The sequence below is a fragment of the Anomalospiza imberbis genome, chromosome 2 (assembly GCF_031753505.1).
Source record: "Anomalospiza imberbis isolate Cuckoo-Finch-1a 21T00152 chromosome 2, ASM3175350v1, whole genome shotgun sequence".
In the NCBI taxonomy this organism is placed as follows: domain Eukaryota; kingdom Metazoa; phylum Chordata; class Aves; order Passeriformes; family Viduidae; genus Anomalospiza; species Anomalospiza imberbis.
Window position 1 is genome coordinate 61646941 of NC_089682.1, and position 17388 is coordinate 61664328.

At 39.9% G+C, this 17388-nt stretch overlaps 1 protein-coding gene across 3 annotated transcripts in view; it reads left to right on the forward strand.

Moving 5' to 3' along the window:
• Positions 1–743: 743 nt before the first annotated feature.
• Positions 744–17388, forward strand: part of CWF19L2 (CWF19 like cell cycle control factor 2) — a 58960-nt gene continuing 42315 nt past the window's right edge. The window contains exons 1-5 of one of the 3 annotated variants that reach the window (XM_068181387.1): positions 744–849; positions 12296–12406; positions 13117–13236; positions 14648–14755; positions 16165–16284. In XM_068181387.1, coding sequence (XP_068037488.1) covers positions 784–849; positions 12296–12406; positions 13117–13236; positions 14648–14755; positions 16165–16284 — 525 coding nt within the window. In that variant the 5' untranslated portion in view covers positions 744–783. Of the gene's footprint in view, positions 850–7387; positions 7680–9489; positions 9511–12295; positions 12407–13116; positions 13237–14647; positions 14756–16164; positions 16285–17388 lie in introns of those variants that run through there. The other 2 variants (XM_068181389.1, XM_068181388.1) reach the window with 2 other exon arrangements.

The following is a 17388-nucleotide window of genomic DNA, read 5'->3' on the forward strand; positions in this document are numbered from 1 at the left end:
AGGAGGACAATGAAGATGGTGAAGGGACTGGAGAAGCCATTTGAGGAACGGCTGAGGGCACTTGGTGTGTTCACCCTGGCGAAGAAGAGACTGAGGGGAGATGTCATTGCAGTCTGCAGCTTCCTTGTGAGGGAAGAGGAGGGGCAGGCACTGATCTCTGCTCTGTGGTGAGCAGTGACAGGACCTGGGGGAATGGCCTGAAGTTGTATCAGGGGAGGTTTAGGCTGGATATTAGGAAAAGGTTCTTCACCCAGAGGGTGGTTGGGCACTGGAACAGGCTCCCCAGGGAAGCGGGGAGCAGCACCAAGCACCAAGCCTGGCAGAGTTTAAGAAGCATTTGGACAACGCTCTCAGGCGCACGGTGTGATTCTCGGGAATGGTCCTGTGCAGGAGCTGGACACTGATGATCCATGTGGGTCCCTTCCAACTCAGGATATTCTCTGATTCTATAACCCTGTCCTGAGCCGAGCGCGTCGCCACGGACGCCGGCTAGAACAGAGGGGCTGAGGGACCGAGCCGGTACCAGAACCCGGCTTCGGGAGCTCCCCGCCGTGCCCCCTGTGCCCCGCCGTGCCCGGCTGTCCCCGCCGTGCTCCCTGTGCCCGGCTGTCCCCGCCGTGCTCCCTGTGCCCGGCTGTCCCCGCTGTCCCCGCCGCGCCCCGCAGCCCCGTCGGGAGGAGCCGCAGCCGCCCCCAGCCCCGCCACTCCCCGGGACGCTGTTCACGACAGTGTCGCGGCGGGGCTGCCGTACGGCCGCTGCGCGGCTTCCGGCGGGCCGTGCGGATGGCGTCCGGGCCGGAGAGCGAGCGGAGCCGGGAGCGGCGGGAGCGGGAGGCGCTGCTGGCACAGGTGGGGTGACCGGCCCGGCCCGGCCTTGCCCCGGGGCTGCTCAGCACCTCTCCGTTCCCCAGGCTTGGCGCTGGGTGCTGCGCGGGGTCGGTGCGCTCCTGAAGGTGCCCTGGCCGCGGCAGGCGGAGGCGGGGAGAGCCCCGCCTGTGCCCAGGGGAGCTGTGCTGCGGCACCGACAGTGGCAGGACGCAGTTTGGAGTTTCTGCATGACACCCACCTGGTTTCGTGCGTTTTGACACTTGTGGTATTGATCCTCTTGGTGTTTCACTTATAATGTATTTCTGTGCTTACACCTTTCGAAAGAGCCGGAGTCTTTACATTCTCTCTTCAGATTTTTTTATACAGTGATAAGATGGCACCACCCTCACTTCCCGGCCTTCTCTAGGCTGAACAGACCTAGCTCTCAGCCTTTCCTTAAATGAGACTTAAAAGGAGACTATCTCTCCTTGTCTTATGGCCTGTCTTTCCTAAAGAGCCTGTATCCCTGCATTGCAGCGTTCTGGTCATGGAGTGGTAATAACTTGAAGTTGTGTGCGTGTGTTAACAAGTAGGAGCCTGATTTCATAGGGTCAGTTACTTGCCTGGTGATAGGTTACTGTACTGTAAGACAAGAATTAGGATGCTCCCACTCACAAGTGCTTTGGTAGAGATGCTGTGACTTGGAGACCCGCACTAATCCTGATGCATTTTGTTCAAAATCTGCGTGGTTTTGGTACTTGTGGTGATTCTTGTTGTCACTCGTAGGTAGAGTGAATGCTGAAGTCACAAATGGCACATCACTTAAGGCACATGGCTTGTTTTTGGGGTTTAAGGGAAGTGTAAGAGAAGTGTAAGAGAAAGACAGAGTGTGGAAAGAGAATGAGGTTGTGGTGATGGGCTTTTGACAAAAGGAAGGCCAGGGTAAGCAGCAGCCAAATCTTCCTGGGCAAAGATATTGTCAGAAAAAAAGTAGTGGGAAAATGGCCTGAATAGCCTGATGCTTACAGAACAGTGATGCCTTTTCTCAAGGCAAAGTAGAAAGAGAGAAGATTTTATGTAATATATCATGTGGGCATCTCCTTTGTACAGTTATGGAACCATTTCTTGGCAATAAAAGTTCTCTTCAGTGATTTCCCCCCTTTTGACAAGCAGTTGAAGGGAAATTCATTTAACTTAGTAATAGTGAATCACACTACCCTGCAAAAGTTTGTTGATGTTGTTAAGATGTCTGTTGCTTTACTCAAACTTCTCCTTTGCTCAGTTCAACCTCTTGGATGTTCAGAAAATACACTTAACAGCAAGCAAAGCTTATGTAGGGCACTATTATCCTACTTTACCTTTCCTTCTCAGCTGGTGCCCCTTGTACAGCAAGCTGCCTGGGTCAGTGCCACTGGCTTAGAATCCTAGAATAGCCCTGGCTGGAAAGACCTTGCAAGATCACTTGGTCCAACCCCTTGTGGGAAAGGCAGCCTAGGTGAGATTATTTAGTTCTCTGTTCAGTCATGTCTTGGAAAACTCCAGTGACAGGGTTAAGGAAGCTCTCCTGGCTGACCATTCAGGAAGCACAGTCCCCCACCCGGGATGCACTCCCACGGCTCTCACTGCTGGCACTGAAGCCCCTTTGTGGAGAGCAGCTCCAGTGAGCCAATGTGTGCTCTGCTTCATTCTCTATACACAACACTCACACTCAGACAAGTTTTCCTTACCAGCTTGACCCCAGGTTTTCCATGGAAGAGTCAGAGACATCTGGATTCTTACAACAGTTTAATCATGGTGCAGAACACAAAGCCAGCTTGAGCTGGGTGCCTCCAAGGAGGGACCCTGAACAACCAAATCCCTGAGCTTTTATACCCTTGCAGTCTAAGTGTGCCATGGTCTGGGCTCCTGCTGCTGAGTCCTTGGCTCCTGCAGTGTCTCTGAGTGCCTGCTCTCCTGGCTGGCCCCAGGGGTCTCTCTGTTGTGCAGAGGGGCAGCACCACTTCATGACCTTTTGCCTGGGGCCCAGGTTGCCTTTGGCACGGTTCCAGTAGTTGCTAGAAAGTTCGGTATCTTGAGCAGGGGGGCTACACTTCTCACTGCACTGTTAGGATATGTCTCAAAGAGTTGCTGCACTTCAGCACCAGGGTACGCTGTTAGGATATGTCTCCAGAGTTCTTTGACGATACTGTAGCTTCATAGGTCCTAACTCTCAGTGTTAATTCTTGTAGGTTTAGGTTCTGCTCATCAGCCTTGCTGAAGAATATTAGAGAAAGTGGTTTGGAGTTTTTAGAATGAAACCAAATCTGATATTTTTTCTTTTTGCTAAGCTGTAGTGTATTAAAAGGTATGTATGTAGGATCTTTGTTGAATTTTATCTTTTTTTTTTGACTTGAACAAGAAACAGACCATCATTGTATTGTTCAGCATATTTTTAAAATACCATGAATACAAATTACTCCTACATTAATATCATAAAAATGCATCTGCAATATTTGTGTGATACTAAAGAAAACCCAGTGCACAACACTGATTTTCCAGAGTAAGGCAAACTGATTTTCTTTGTACAGCGGTGGGCTCAGAGCTGGCTTTTACCATTCAAAACTAACAGCTGGGGAGTAAATAGCTCTATAAAGATGCTACATCGTCGCCTAGAAAAAAGCTGATCAAGTGTTAGAACCACTGTGAGATGAATAAAGAACAAAGGAGGTGGTTGCACAGACATGTTACCCATTTCTGTGTCAAATAGCTTATGCAGCCCTGGTCCCAGCATCTCAAGAAGAACCAAACAGCCTTGGGCAAGGTGGGAAGAAAGGTGCAGAGATGATCATGGTGCAGACTGGACAAGGGCTCTAGAGTTTTTGAGACAAGGACAGATAGGGAAGCAGAATGGAGTATAATTTGTGAAATGCTAGCCACTATGATTCTTCAAGTTCATTTTTTGTGGAGTATAGGAAAGGATCTGGAGACAATGACATTGTTTTTTACAGAGGTTAACCATTAGAAGTGCTTGGTCCCTATATGGCTGATGAGAAACCTCCCCAATGTGACTTTTCAACTTCTTACAGTATAGAGTCTGTGTTATATTTCCACATTGTTATGTTTTCACTTCCAGGCAACCTAAAGCTAAGTCAGATTCTCTGATTTTCAAAGATTCTCTTGGGTGTATTGAGGTAATACTGAAACATACATTATTTATCAAATGGTTTTCTTTGCTTTTGCTTGTGGAATTGCTGTGTTTACCATCTTGTGAATGTTCTTGAACTATTTCTTTTCCTTGCAGTAAGAACAAAAAGTTGAAGTAAGGAGAGGACATACTGAAGGTTGGGAGTTTCTCCCCCTGCCCTCTTTTCTATACCAAAGTTTTAGAATGTGTTAGCAGAAGTGTATCATAAGCATTTTATTCTATACAAGTCCATGTGGGCCAAAGGAAGCTGTAGAGATTCCTTTATTGCTTATTTGTCTGATAGGGAAATTTAGGAATGAAACTTTTTTTTAAACTCATTTTGTGTTTCCTCTTCCCATTTATGGACCAAATAACCTAATACAGCTATGTAAAAGGACAACATTTTAAAGACTTCTCCTGTAGATACTCTGTTATTTCTGTGAAAAGTCAATTTAGCATTTTATAATGTGAAAGCGTGAGGATGTCATAGTTGCCATGTCAGTACTCTGCTGTCTGCTTTTCAGAAATGGACGTGTTGCTACCTGTGTGAGAACAGATTAATGTCCTAAGTGTATTGACTTTCTCTGCTTTACTTTGATTGTGGCTGGACTCCTTGCTGCAGTGGAACAGCCAGGCGGTCGAGGGAGGGGATTGTCCTGCTCTGCTCTGCACTGGGGCGGCCTCACCTCCAGTGCTGGGGGCAGTTGTGGATGCCACCATATAAGAAAGACATCTAGAGAGAGACATACTAGAGAGAGTGTTCAAAGGAGGGCCACAAATACAGTGAAGAGCTTGCAGGCATATGAGGACTGACTGAGGTCAATTGGCTGGTTCAGTGAAGAGAAGAGAAGAGGAGACCCTGGGGAGACCTCATCATGGTCTGCAGCTTCCTTGTGAGGGGAAGAGAAGGGGCAGGCACTCATCTCTTCTCTGTGGTGACCTATGGATATTCTCAGTTCAATCAGAGAGAAAAAGAGAAGGTTTTCTAACCAGGTGGTAGCCTGGGAGACTGTTGGGAAAGAATGTAAATAATTCTGTAATCTCTCTTGTTGTTCATATTGTTTATAGATATGTTCTGCCACTGTGTGTCATTCACTGCACACCAATGGTGTGAGATGTTTTTACTCTAAGACCAATGAAATTAGTCCGCACGATGTTCTCTATAAATAGAGCGGTGCATTTGAAATAAGGGGGAGTCCATTCTCTAGCCTTTGATTTGGAGTCATTCTCGTTACCGTCCTGCTCTACAGCGACAGTGACCAGTGACAGGACCTGAGGGAGTCGCCTGAAGTTGAGTCAGGGGAGGTTTAGGTTGGATATTTTGAAAAGATTCTTCACGGAGAGGGTGGTTGGGCACTGGAACAGGCTCCCCAGGTAAGTGGTCACAGCCTGACAGAGTTCAAGAAGTGTTTGGACAATGCTCTGTGGCACATAGTGTTTCTCTTGGGGTATCCTTTGCAGGGGCAGGAGTTGGACATTGATGATCCATGTGGGTCCCTTCCAACTCAGGATATTCTATGATTCTATGAACAGAACTGGGAGAAAACTATTGCAACACATTTTCTCAATGTATTTTAATTGTCTTGCTTAGAAAGGCAGCAAGAGATTAGCAGGAATTTATCATAGCTGGCTAACGCAATCAAGACAGTCATTTGGTGATTGTAATCCTGGAAGCCCTTTACTTTGGGAAAGACAGTTGGAAAGCTGTGTAGTCTTTACTTCTGGTAATCTGAGAAATTTGCAGAAATAACTGTACTTTAGTAGATCTGTTTCTGGAAAGATGAGATGTTCAGCCAACTCACCTTAACTTTTTGTTATGAAATACTGAACTTGCTGTTATTTTGATGAACCAAAATGCCATGCAATTCATTGATTGAGATTTCTCTTTTAAATCTTGGAAATGTATTCTTTTATTTGTGTTGTCTGTCTTCCAAACTGCACTGATAAAACCTCGTGGCTGATAGTGTTTATGATGATGATCAGTAATCAAATAATTAAGTGTTGACAGGCAAATCATTAGAAAGCTTCAAAAATAGCATCTTGTTTTGATGAGCATGATAGTTCATGACACTGCTATTTTGGTTTACAAGTTTACAGCAAGAAAATAATCTGATGGATGTTGTGGTAAGTGCAGAGATGTGTATTTTTCCTAGACATGAACACTTCTTAGCAAGACTTCAAATTTTGGATTATTCTTGCATCTATTGTTTCATATAGTATTTTTATATTTTAGGGTTGCCTTTTTGTTACTTGGGTTTTTTTCCATGGACTTGGAGTATTTCAGTCTTCAGCCTCTGAGGGTGATGTGGTCATTCCTTGTGCAGAAAATCTTGCCTTTTAATTTTTAAGGATTAGAGACAGATTGGAAGTTGAATGCAGATAAATAAGACCTTGGTCAAATAATGTATATTATTGAAACAATGAAAATAAATTGATACCATAAAAGAAGATCATTGCACAAACAAGAAATGGTGTGTTTAGTTTTACTTATTTATATTTCTGAAAATTATTTATATTTCTGAAAAAATTGATTTGAGATTTGCAAGTCATTATTTTTGGAAACATCTCATTTGATGCTTTTAATTAGACTTCTCCCTTTAATTTTTGGTTTACATTTTTTGTGTTATTTTCTTTAAAAATACAGCTTAAAATTAAAAGAAAGCAAACAAGAAACAGTGTATAACAGTGTCGCCGAGTTCACAGAATTAGAGCTCTAAAGAAGCTGTGAAATCAGCAGGTTTTGCTGAAGTACGATCAGGTATTTCCTCCTAAAAGCCTAACAGTTGGCTTTTTGCAATGATCAGTATTTGCTGAGGTGGTGGAGTGCTTGGCAGTATTTTACATTGCAGTTTTCAGTGGAAAATCACAGAAATGTCTCCTTAGGCAGAAATTAGTAGCAAAACATGTCTCTGTTAGGGGTTATAGTTGCTTCTGTGCTGTAATAGTAAGCACCTCCTTTTTGTTCTTTTCCTTTTAAATCCTTCATGAAGTGTTAAATCCCCAACTCTATCTGCCGAAGGAAATAAGCATTTCAGCACTTAAATCTGTGGTATTAGAAGATTTTTGGATTTTTGTCAAAGCACCTCTATGCATTTTTGCTAGCAACATCTTTGAATAGACAGGTCATTTTTGAAGGTCAGTGATGAAGACAGATGTCACATTAACAAGAAATACCTATTTACTGTTTCCTAGCAGTAATAGCTTCTAGTTATCTGTTGTGTCTGCACAACAGATGTGTACTAGTTGAACCTCTGCTGCCTCCCAGATGTTTCTTACTGAAGGCTGACATCTCCTGTAGCCTGCTCTTTAAATCACATCTGACTTTTGATTATTGATCACCAGAAGCTTAAATGATTGAAGTGATAGTCGCTTCAGTGACCTTTCTTCTGTGCCTTTTGGCAGGTGAAAATGGCAGAGTGGTGACATTTCCAGTTGGCAAAGCTGTGTCTGGAGGAGGTGGTGGTGCAGGCAGCTCTCTGACTCAGTTGCAAGTTCCCAAGTTGGGCTGGAAGCTAAGCTCTTTCTTGTGTTTCCACTCTTGTCCTCTTTGGGAAGTCTTTGTGGATGTAGCAATAATTGGAATATTGAGACTCGAAAAATAATCTAAGCATTCACCAAAATAAGTGTGTTATTCAGACAGAGAATTGGTATAAAAGCATCAGAGCTGCAAAGAAGGGTATGTTCAAGTTCCCTGGAACTAAGCACTCATGTAACCAGGGCTCTCTGTCTCTGAGCTTTGGGGTGATGGAAAAGTGGGAGGGTAATACATGGCACAGCAACCTTTCTGATAGTTGATTATCAAAACAGTTAGAATAGTGGGGTGGTTTGTATGATAGCATGGGAGATGATCCTGAAATTAGAAAGAAAAGCTTATTGTAGGTATTTTGAATGCCTTATCTTGGTATTTGAAGGACTGGCTAGGTGTTAGATTTTTTTGAACTTTCCTAACCGAAAGCTGTTGCTGAAAAGAAGTTTTTTCCACATTTCTTTTCCCCTAAGTGCACTTTGCACCTTTGTTCTTTGAGCATTGATGACCTTGCTAGAGTGGCAACTTGTAAGCTTGTTCTGCAGGAAGCTGTACTGTCCTTTTGGTGGGATTTATTTTGTGTCAGGGATTTATTTTGTGTCTGGAAGTAACTTTGCCTGAGACTGGAGTGCAGGAACAGGCCTGGGTGGGTAAGTTGGTGGGAACATGTGAGGGGCAGTGCAGAGAGGAAAGGTGTGGAATGGAGCCCTGCCCTTCAGCGGCAGGTGGCCAGGACAGCAGCTTAGGTGGTGCTCTCTCTATTGAAGGTTTTTGTCATACTGTAATGGTCTGATGTGCTGTAGATTTTATTCTGATTGCTTGCGGAGGAAAAGGGAGTCTTTCTTCTTTTGGATGAAGAAGTTGACTGTTGAGTCATGGGGATTATAATTTAAAGAACTAGAGGTTGACCACACTTATAAGTGGAAAATTGCAAGGTCTTCATAGTGGTATGGAAAACTTCCCCTGACCTTCATGAGAGCTGAAGCAATAAATAGAGCTGAGCTCAGGAAGGAATATTGGTCAGGGTTTCTGTGAGCTGGGGAGGGAATTTTTAGCTCATCCCTCCATCCCTTCTGGACATCCTTGAGGGACTGCTGTGTAACAAGCTCCATTTATTGTGTGACCTATAACTTGGCTGTTGGCAGTGTCTTTGATCTTTTCTGCTTTTTCCTGGTGTGGGATGATGTAATTTTTATAGTGTTTGGATTTTGCATCTGCAGTGTATTACAGGTTGCTTTGGAGCAAATTTTATTCATTTAGTAGATCATGTTGTCAGCTACTGGGCAGGCTGGCCTTAATGACCTGCTTGATGGAAACCAGAAAGCACTTTCCTTGAACTTGGTTTCCTCCCACATTCAGATGGATCTGTGAAATTCAAACCCCTTTCGCCTACTTGTGGTAAAGTCTGTAAAATTTGTCTCTCTTCAACCATGGCAAGCACTGCTGACATAGTGCTGTAGAATAATTACTGTTTTTGTAGCACCGTAACAACAGACCTTGCAGAGTGCCTAGCCAGCCTTAGACTTCACCTTGTTTTTGTTGCAAAGGAGACCATGAGCAATTTTATTAGGTTGTTGCAGAAGTATGTAGTGCAGCATGATGCTTGTCCTTCTTTGACAGGTTGTTACTTGTAATGTGTTCATGTGTACATGCACAGGCATTTGCATAATTAAAGCATTACTTTTGGAACAGAGGTATTTCAGAAATGTATCAGCCACTATTTATGGAGAAAAAACTGAAAAATAATGCTGTGGTACCTAAAATGTACCTCATTTGTAAAGGGGGAAAGTATAAATGATTGGATATTCCTGTGGTATTATAAGTATTAATGAACCTTAACGTGAATTAAATGCTTGGACTCCTGTGGGTAGACAGATGTGAAACTATTAGAGCTGGTCCTCACAGATAGAATGGTAAGTCTGATAGGAGAATTAATTAGTTTTTCTTTCTTTTTTGCATTTTATGACATGCTAGTAAGCCCTGTAGCTTTTGAAAAGAAAAGTAGAATATGAAGGTAAGTTTTGAAGCTAATAAAGTAGTGTAGGCAGATTTTTTCGGCTCACTTCCACTTGAAGTATTTGTTTGTGTGTGAGGGTAAAATGTCATGAACAAGAAAAATTGAATATTATAATTTGAGGGAGCTAGATTTTAGAAACAGAAGGATTTAGAGGGTATTGCTGCTGACTTTCTAGTCTTGTGTTAAAATGATAATTTAGGTGAAATTATAACTTATTTCATATTTTTAGGTCTCTAGTCAGCATTCTTTTTTTTTTCTTTTTCTTTCCTTCCTTTTTTATTTGACCTTGCATAGATATATTGTTAAGAATCTTCTATATTTTGTATCCTTGTCTAGGAGACACAAACTTCCATCTGATGCTTTTGTTTCTTTTTAACACCCTGGTGGTCAATCTGCCACTACACATTCATCTTGCTCAGTCGTGTTTCATATAGTATTCAGGAGACAGCAGTCTGTATTCTGATGATGATTTCTAGTCAATCTGTGTTCTAAATGAGTATTTGTGTACTTCAGCCCAAATGATGATCCACCTCGTTCATTAGAACGATGCATCTCAATTACTTAAATACGTGCCTTCATTTCTTCTGTTTATTTTTAGATCTAATAAAAAGTATAAAAGCTCAGTTTGTGCCTTACTGATTATCTCATTTTATTTGTAACTTTGGCAGCATGCAGAAAATAGCAATGTTATTTAAAATATACTTGTAATTATAGGCAATGGTAAGAGGCTAAGTCTTCCATGACAGGCAGAGAACATCTACAATGAAGAAATGTTGACAAGCTGATCTTGAGTGGCCTTTATTTGTGGCATTTATAGATTTATGGGCTGGAGAACTGCAAAAAGGGTGGAAGGGAGCTGTTGACTCCAGCTGCAGTTCTTTCTCAACCAAAAATGAAATTGAATATGCAGAAAAGTCTGCCTTTTTTTCCAATCTACTTCTTGGCAACTTATTTTGTGTTTGCTTGTGGAGCAAACAAGCTTGGAGTCAGGGTTTGGGGTTTTTTTTCCATCTAGAACTGTATTCAGGTTCCCTTTATCTCCACTGTTTCATCTCTGTCCAGTTATAAGCTTAAGTTTGGAGTCTGTAGCTCGTAGACATTTTGTGAGTTGCAAAGCTGAGGTTGTTATCCTTTGCTCCTCCAAAAATGTGGCATATTTAGTTACTTTGTTTTAGTCAGATGAGCATATTTTTAAGACAAAAAGGCCATCATTGTATACATGGACTAGAAGAGAATATATCAATCTGATCTATTTCTGGATGAATTTTCAAGGGTGTTGTCCCAGAACAACCCTGTAGGGTGGCCAGGGTTACCTCTCTGTATGATGGAGAAGTTGCAGGAAACATACCTGCATTTTTTGGAGTCCTGGGTGGTTTTAGTGGTGCTCTGTTGTACTCAACAACTATTTCACTCTCACTGAATTGTTGTCCTGCTCATTCATTTGTTACTTTGTTTACTTATAAACTAGAAAATGTTTTGGTGTTGGAATCGTTATTTCAATGTGTTCTTAACTCTATGCCTGCCTTTTGAATTTTAAGAGGTAGCATTCACCTTTGTAGACTGTCAGCTTCATTCTAGAGGTAGAAGTCTCAGTCTTGGCCTGTTTATTCAAGCTGATCTATACTATTTTTTTGTTTATGTTACAATATTCCTTTGTTTAAAATCAAGAAGTCTGTGTAGTAGCCTTGCTTTGCTTGCATTTAAGTGCATTAGAAAGTTTATCTCATGGAGCTGCTCAGAAAGTAGGCCATGAAGATTTAAAAGGGTGTTTTGTTTGGGCACACGTATGTAGTGGGCTTTTTTTTTTTTTTTTGAGTTCATTGTGTTGTGCCACTTTCAGTATGTTAATGCCAATGTTCAAAAACACAACAGCAGTCCTATCTTGTTAGTTAGCACTTTAAAAAAAACCCTTTTTAATCTTATTTTTTAGCATGTATTTCTGTTCTTTTGAACCCTTATAGTGTATTGGTCATCTTCCTGCAAGCATTGTTTTCTGTCAGGAGAAAAGCTGCAGATTTCCTTCTTGGCTATACAAAAAAAGAGATACTGCCCTGTGGTAGGGTGATTACTGTCTTCTGCAGTGCACAGACTTGGATCTGGAGAATTAATAGCTGGCCAGGAGGAAAGACCTCAACAGTTGTCCAATCTCCTGAGACTTTATTATTTGTTTGTTTTAAATATTGGTCTTTCTTAAACTTGTATGTGTTCTCTTGGTTTATGTTTGACAACACTTTCTGGTAAAATTGGTGTTTAAGCCAATTTCAAGTGAATTTCAAGCTCTACCTTTAGTTTTTGTTTTGATTTCAGTTATTTTAAAAGAAATCCCTCAAATAAATAAAATCCCAAAAGCACATTAAAATTTGCACAAATTATCTAACACAAAATTAGGACTGTAATAGTATAAAATAACTTTCCTCCTGTTTAATTAGGGTATGGTGATATATGGCATATGATATATGGGATAAAGAATTTCCTAAAGACAAGTTATACTTAAGTAAACTTGCTTCTGAAAGTCACGTTTATGCTAAACATAACAGAGTGGACTTCAGAGGCTGAAAAAAAGAATTATTTTATTGATGTGGCTTATAAAAATCCTTTTTAGGAATTGAAACTGTTTGCAGTGATGGTTATTTTTTCAGAAGAAGTAGTAAAAGTATTTATAGTTTAATCTCCATAACTAGAAAGGGAGGAACATTCTGAAGCCTGAAATGCAGTTCTCAGCATTGTGTGTGGAAATGCTACTGAGCTCCACCTGATTATTTTTCTTCTCTGTTCATCTTAGTCCAAAATCAGTTATGAAAAGAAGGAGAGTTGCAAGCTGCTAAAGGATCTGCGAGGTGAAGATACATGGATGCCTGCTGACGTGAATGAACGTGTGGAACCACTGGAAAAGGTGACAAAATTGTAAATAATTTAATTGGGTTGTTACCTTTACAGAATGTTTGTATGAACAGAAGACTTTGTGGGCTTTAAGACAATCTTTAAACCCATCCCAATTTCTGATTTCTTTATGCTTTGATATTAGCATTTTTTTAAGTAGACATTATCTTTTATTTGCCAAGAGGAAAAAATTCTGTCATTCAATTCCAGCTTTAATTTTTACCAAATGCAGAAAAGGAAGTTCTATCAGACAATGATAGTCCCATGGGAAATAATCTGGAGATTCAAGGCTTCATAGCAGTCTCATTTGTGTTCATTCACAGGAGAAGCCTTAATGGAGCCTGTGAATATCACATCTTTTTAATGTGCAGATATTTCAGCAGTGTAAAGATGTGTATTGATAATGTAGTGACACCTGAAGAAATAGATTTGACCAAAATAAATGTAGTGTAGTAGATATTGTCTGTTTAGTTGTAGTGCCTTAGTTCCAATGAAAAAGATACTGAGAGGGGGAAGAAAAATTGATCATGGATGTGAGGTATGCCCCCCCTGCCCCTACCACCCCAACCTTTCCCCCATAAGAGAGAGAGAGGGTAGTAAAAATAAAAGGTATTTATGTGTATTTCACCTTTCTTCCGTGAGGTTTGGTAAGTAGGTTTTGATTTATTTTTTTATATGCATGGTTTGGTTAACTGGATCTCATTTACAAACATTTACTTGAAGGAACATTCTGTACAGAAAAAAAAGAAAAAGGATAAACATTCCAAAAAAGCTAAGAAGGAAAAGAAGAAAAGTAAGAAACAGAAATCTGAAAAGAAGGATGACTTACTTGATAGTTCTTCCGTAAGTAAGAAATTTTAAAATAGTTCAATTTACAGTCTTAAAACTTGAACCATTTTAGTCCCTGTGCATATGCATGGTTAGTAAAATTATGGCTCATTCTTATCATTTTCTGTTGGGAAAAATTGTGGCAAAATTTATCAGTTTTAATGTACTAAGTATTTAATCAATTGAAAATAGGCTGTTACGTGAGTGCTTGTGAAATTTATGATATTAAATTCACTCATTAGGAACTAAGGGAGTTACAGTTTTTCAGCAGAGAGAAAATGAAAAACAAAATCTTCATTCTGTTATAGAGAGGAAAATTTCATAGATACCCTGTAGTGTATGGTATGTGATAGAAAGATGTGTCTAAAATTGGAAATAATTGACTTTGATTTTAAACATGAATTACCTCTGCCTTTTTCCACAGATGTTCAGCCTTGGACACTCCCAGCAATGTGGGAGTTGTACATGGGTCTGAAGGACTTGTACATTTGAATCTGTAAGGACATGCCTTCACATGGAAGGGCATTCTGGCAAAACAGTACAGAGACTGCATTTGAAATTTGGGTGCTGCCTTCTGGCCGCATTGTGGAAAACATCTTCCCAGCATTTTTGGTGCAAGTCAGGTGGCACTGTTAGTTTTAATTTTCAGAGTCGCTTTTATGGAGTGAAGGAATGTCCATTGTAATGAGACTTATTTTTCAAGGGTTAATACCAGAGATAAACTATAATATCAGTGTGAGAAGTAACCAAAGGCACAAATGTCCCACATTCTCCATGGGAATCACCAAAACCCTTCAGATCACAACAGGGACTCCTAGGATGCAACACAGTCCTGGCTGTAACTTGCATCCAAAGACTTTTACTCCTCAGACTGATTCATGTGAATAGCATAGAAACTCTGTGCAATGCAGTCCTGTTGGATTCAAGTGAAAAATCTCTGTACACTGTTTGCAAATGCAAGTGTAGGAAGCTGGATACAAAAATAGCAGGCAATAGCATGTACCATGCTTTGTATTGTGCTGTGTAATGATCTAACTTTTCAAATGTGAAACAGACTTAGTAATACCTGTAGATTTTTTTAAATTTTGGTTTTGTTATGTCATAAACCCAACTGGTTTTGATTTTGTTTTTATTCTGACTGTTTTACTTTTAGTAGAGTTACACAAATAAGCTGCCAGTATGAGGTAGTGTTGCATACTGTGATGTGCTCATGAAGTGAATTGTTTTGATCGTGATGAAGCAATCTCCTATGGGAATATTAATATTCTGTTTTTATTATCAGTATTTTAAAATATTAAACAGTATTATATTAGTAATGCTAATCAGCATTAATTTTGATTATTGATATAATTGCTAAGTGTTTGCATGTTATCAAGTAATGTGTTAAGGTATTATTTTTATTCTTTACATTAAACTCTCTTTTTAGGATTCTTCAGTTGAATGGGTTGAGTCAAATGTGTCACAGTCAGATGACACAGAAGAGCCTTGGAAGGTCAACAAACAACCAGATGCTGCGAAAGAACCTTCCCTGCAGGTGGGCAGGCTCACCGCTACTCCAGAGATAAATTCAGCTTGTGAAATACGCTTAGGTTTCTTGGGAGCTCTTTTGCAGAGTGTTGAGCAAAACCTATTTTACAGACAAATGCCTTTGTTTAGCTGGGTAAATTCTACTTTTCATTGATTGGAAGACTTCTCTACCTAATAGTTCTGAGTGTTTAACAAGGCACTACTCTTAATGTTGCCCAGTACCAACTCCTATCAGGTTTTGAGGCTCTTACAAGTTTGATTTTCTTGAAGACATCATCTTAAAGGTCTTGACTAGACATGTTACCTTTTTCTTCACAATTTCTTCACAATGGTGGCTGTTCTACAATTGAATAAATTGGCAACTGGCCCTAGGTGACCCTGTTTGAGTGGGGTTTTGGACCAGAAGACCACCAGAGGTCCCGTGCACATCCACATTTGTTGATGCACATTGCTTGCTGATGTGGACATAGATATTATTGAATCACTTGAAGATAGATTATTTTTCAGTTCCTTCTCTTTCTTGGAAGAGATCTGAGAAATTGAATGTTGTGTTTCACCTCTGAAATTCTCTGGGCATGTTGCCTAACATAATTTTTAAATAATAGAGACAAAGTGACATATGGCATCTGTTCAGATTGACAACTCAGTCCTGAACTCTGTTGAAGATAGGAAGATTCTTCTGCAAGGACATGTTTCAAAATAGATGTAATCTGGTCATTTTTGTTGCTATACTAGAATTATAGAATTGCTCTAAATACTTGCCTTAATAGAGTAATTGCTTACGATGTGTATGCTTGCTTTTAAGGCTTCAGGTTTTAACATGTATAAAGGTAGTAGATATATCTAGGCTTTTAATATGCTGCTTTTCTTTAGTCTAGTCCTCATTTTAAAAATCTCCTTGGTCTGGCTTAGGTTCTGTAAATGCAGTTTTCTAGCTGTTATTGTGGGTACAGTTCACAGAATTTAGATGTATAACTGTAAAGTTTGAAGGTGCAGTTAGTGCCTGGATATCTGAGGTATGAACTATGCTCAGATACTGATTGCAGATTTTGTATACACTAGAAGAGATGTAAGAGATCATGAGATTACAGTTAGCTACATGAGATGTACAGTATTTGTTTATGATAATGATTAGCAGTCTGTACAATATGCATGCTTACTAATGCCTTAAATACCATTGTAAATATGTATTTCATATTACAGGGAGACATGAAATTTGTTTAAGTATTAAAAAATTGGAAGGTAATAGTTCTTAAGATCATATTTGCTTTTCATTAAAGTATTTAATATGTGTTTGTAGAACCTGTACTGTTTATTGTCAGCAGCATTTGTCAGTAGTTGCACTGCTTTGGTTTGGCACATAAGCCATGTTTTTGTTGGAATTGTGAACACTGATTCTTTGTGTTTATTTTAAAGAGAGAAGAATGGATGAATTTAAACTTCATGTCATTGAAAACAACATCAGTAGCAGCTGTCAAAGGTGAAAGACACAAAGAAAAAGTATTGGAACGGCAGAAAGCTCAAGAACTTGAGCAGGTAGGAGGAATTAATATCTTATTTCTTTTCTGCCTTTTACTAAATTTTGTGTGATGAATAAAGTAATTAATTGGTTCAAATATGTAAGTCTTCATTGTTATTAAAACTAATGCCTGATGTGATAATGGTTTTAATTAAATTGGTCTGTTTGGATGGAAGGCTTCATACATCAGGCTAGTGGAGAAAAACCTTTTAACTTCTAGGTAAGGAGAAAGCTACTTTTGTTAGTACTAAGTTCTGTTAGTAACAATGACACACTGCTGGTCTGGCCTTCTCCATGGTGTGTGAAAGGAGCACTCTTGTTTAGTGTGGTAAAAGCTTACTTAAGTTACTGTATTTAAGTGTAGGGTAAAGAAGCTTGTTTTTTCCTAAAGAAAGAACTCGGAGCAGTTGTTGCACCTTTCATGTCTCAGTTGTTGGTGAACACATGGGTGACTCAGAGTCTGGCTGGAGAAAGGGTTGCTGTCATTGAATTAACTCTTTGTACATACAGTTGATGGCTTCTTCGTTTGTTCATTTACCTTGTTAAATGCTATGCAGTCTGATCTGAAAACACAGTGATGGATCACTAGGTAATATTTCTTTGTCCTCACATCTCACAGCAGGCTCTTTCTTGCCACTAGGTTTCCTGGTTAGCTGTTGTGCTTGGGAACCAGACTGACCTGGATCAATGTTTTTGTGTAGTATGCAGTGCCTTGGTTATTGTCTTTAGACAAGGGATTAATATTTAAAAAAATTTTTTCTCCACAATTTTTTGCCTTGAACATTATTTCAGAGCTGTTGGAGGACCATTTAATGTGTGTATCTTAAATCACCAGAATGTTAGCATGTATTTTATGGTTAATGACAATTTATATATATTCTTAATCTTAGAAAATAATGATTTTTATAGACTGTCCTACCCAACTACTTGCTGTCCATGCAGGTTTATACTCCTGTGTTTTCTGCACCAGATTGTCTGCTTTTTCTTGGTACCCAAAACATGTGTACAACAGATGCTTAGACCATGAAAGTGGTGGTAGTGAATTAACAATACAACACAGACTTCACACACAAGTCTCTCAAAAGTTATCAGATATTCTATAAAATACAAACTATATGCTA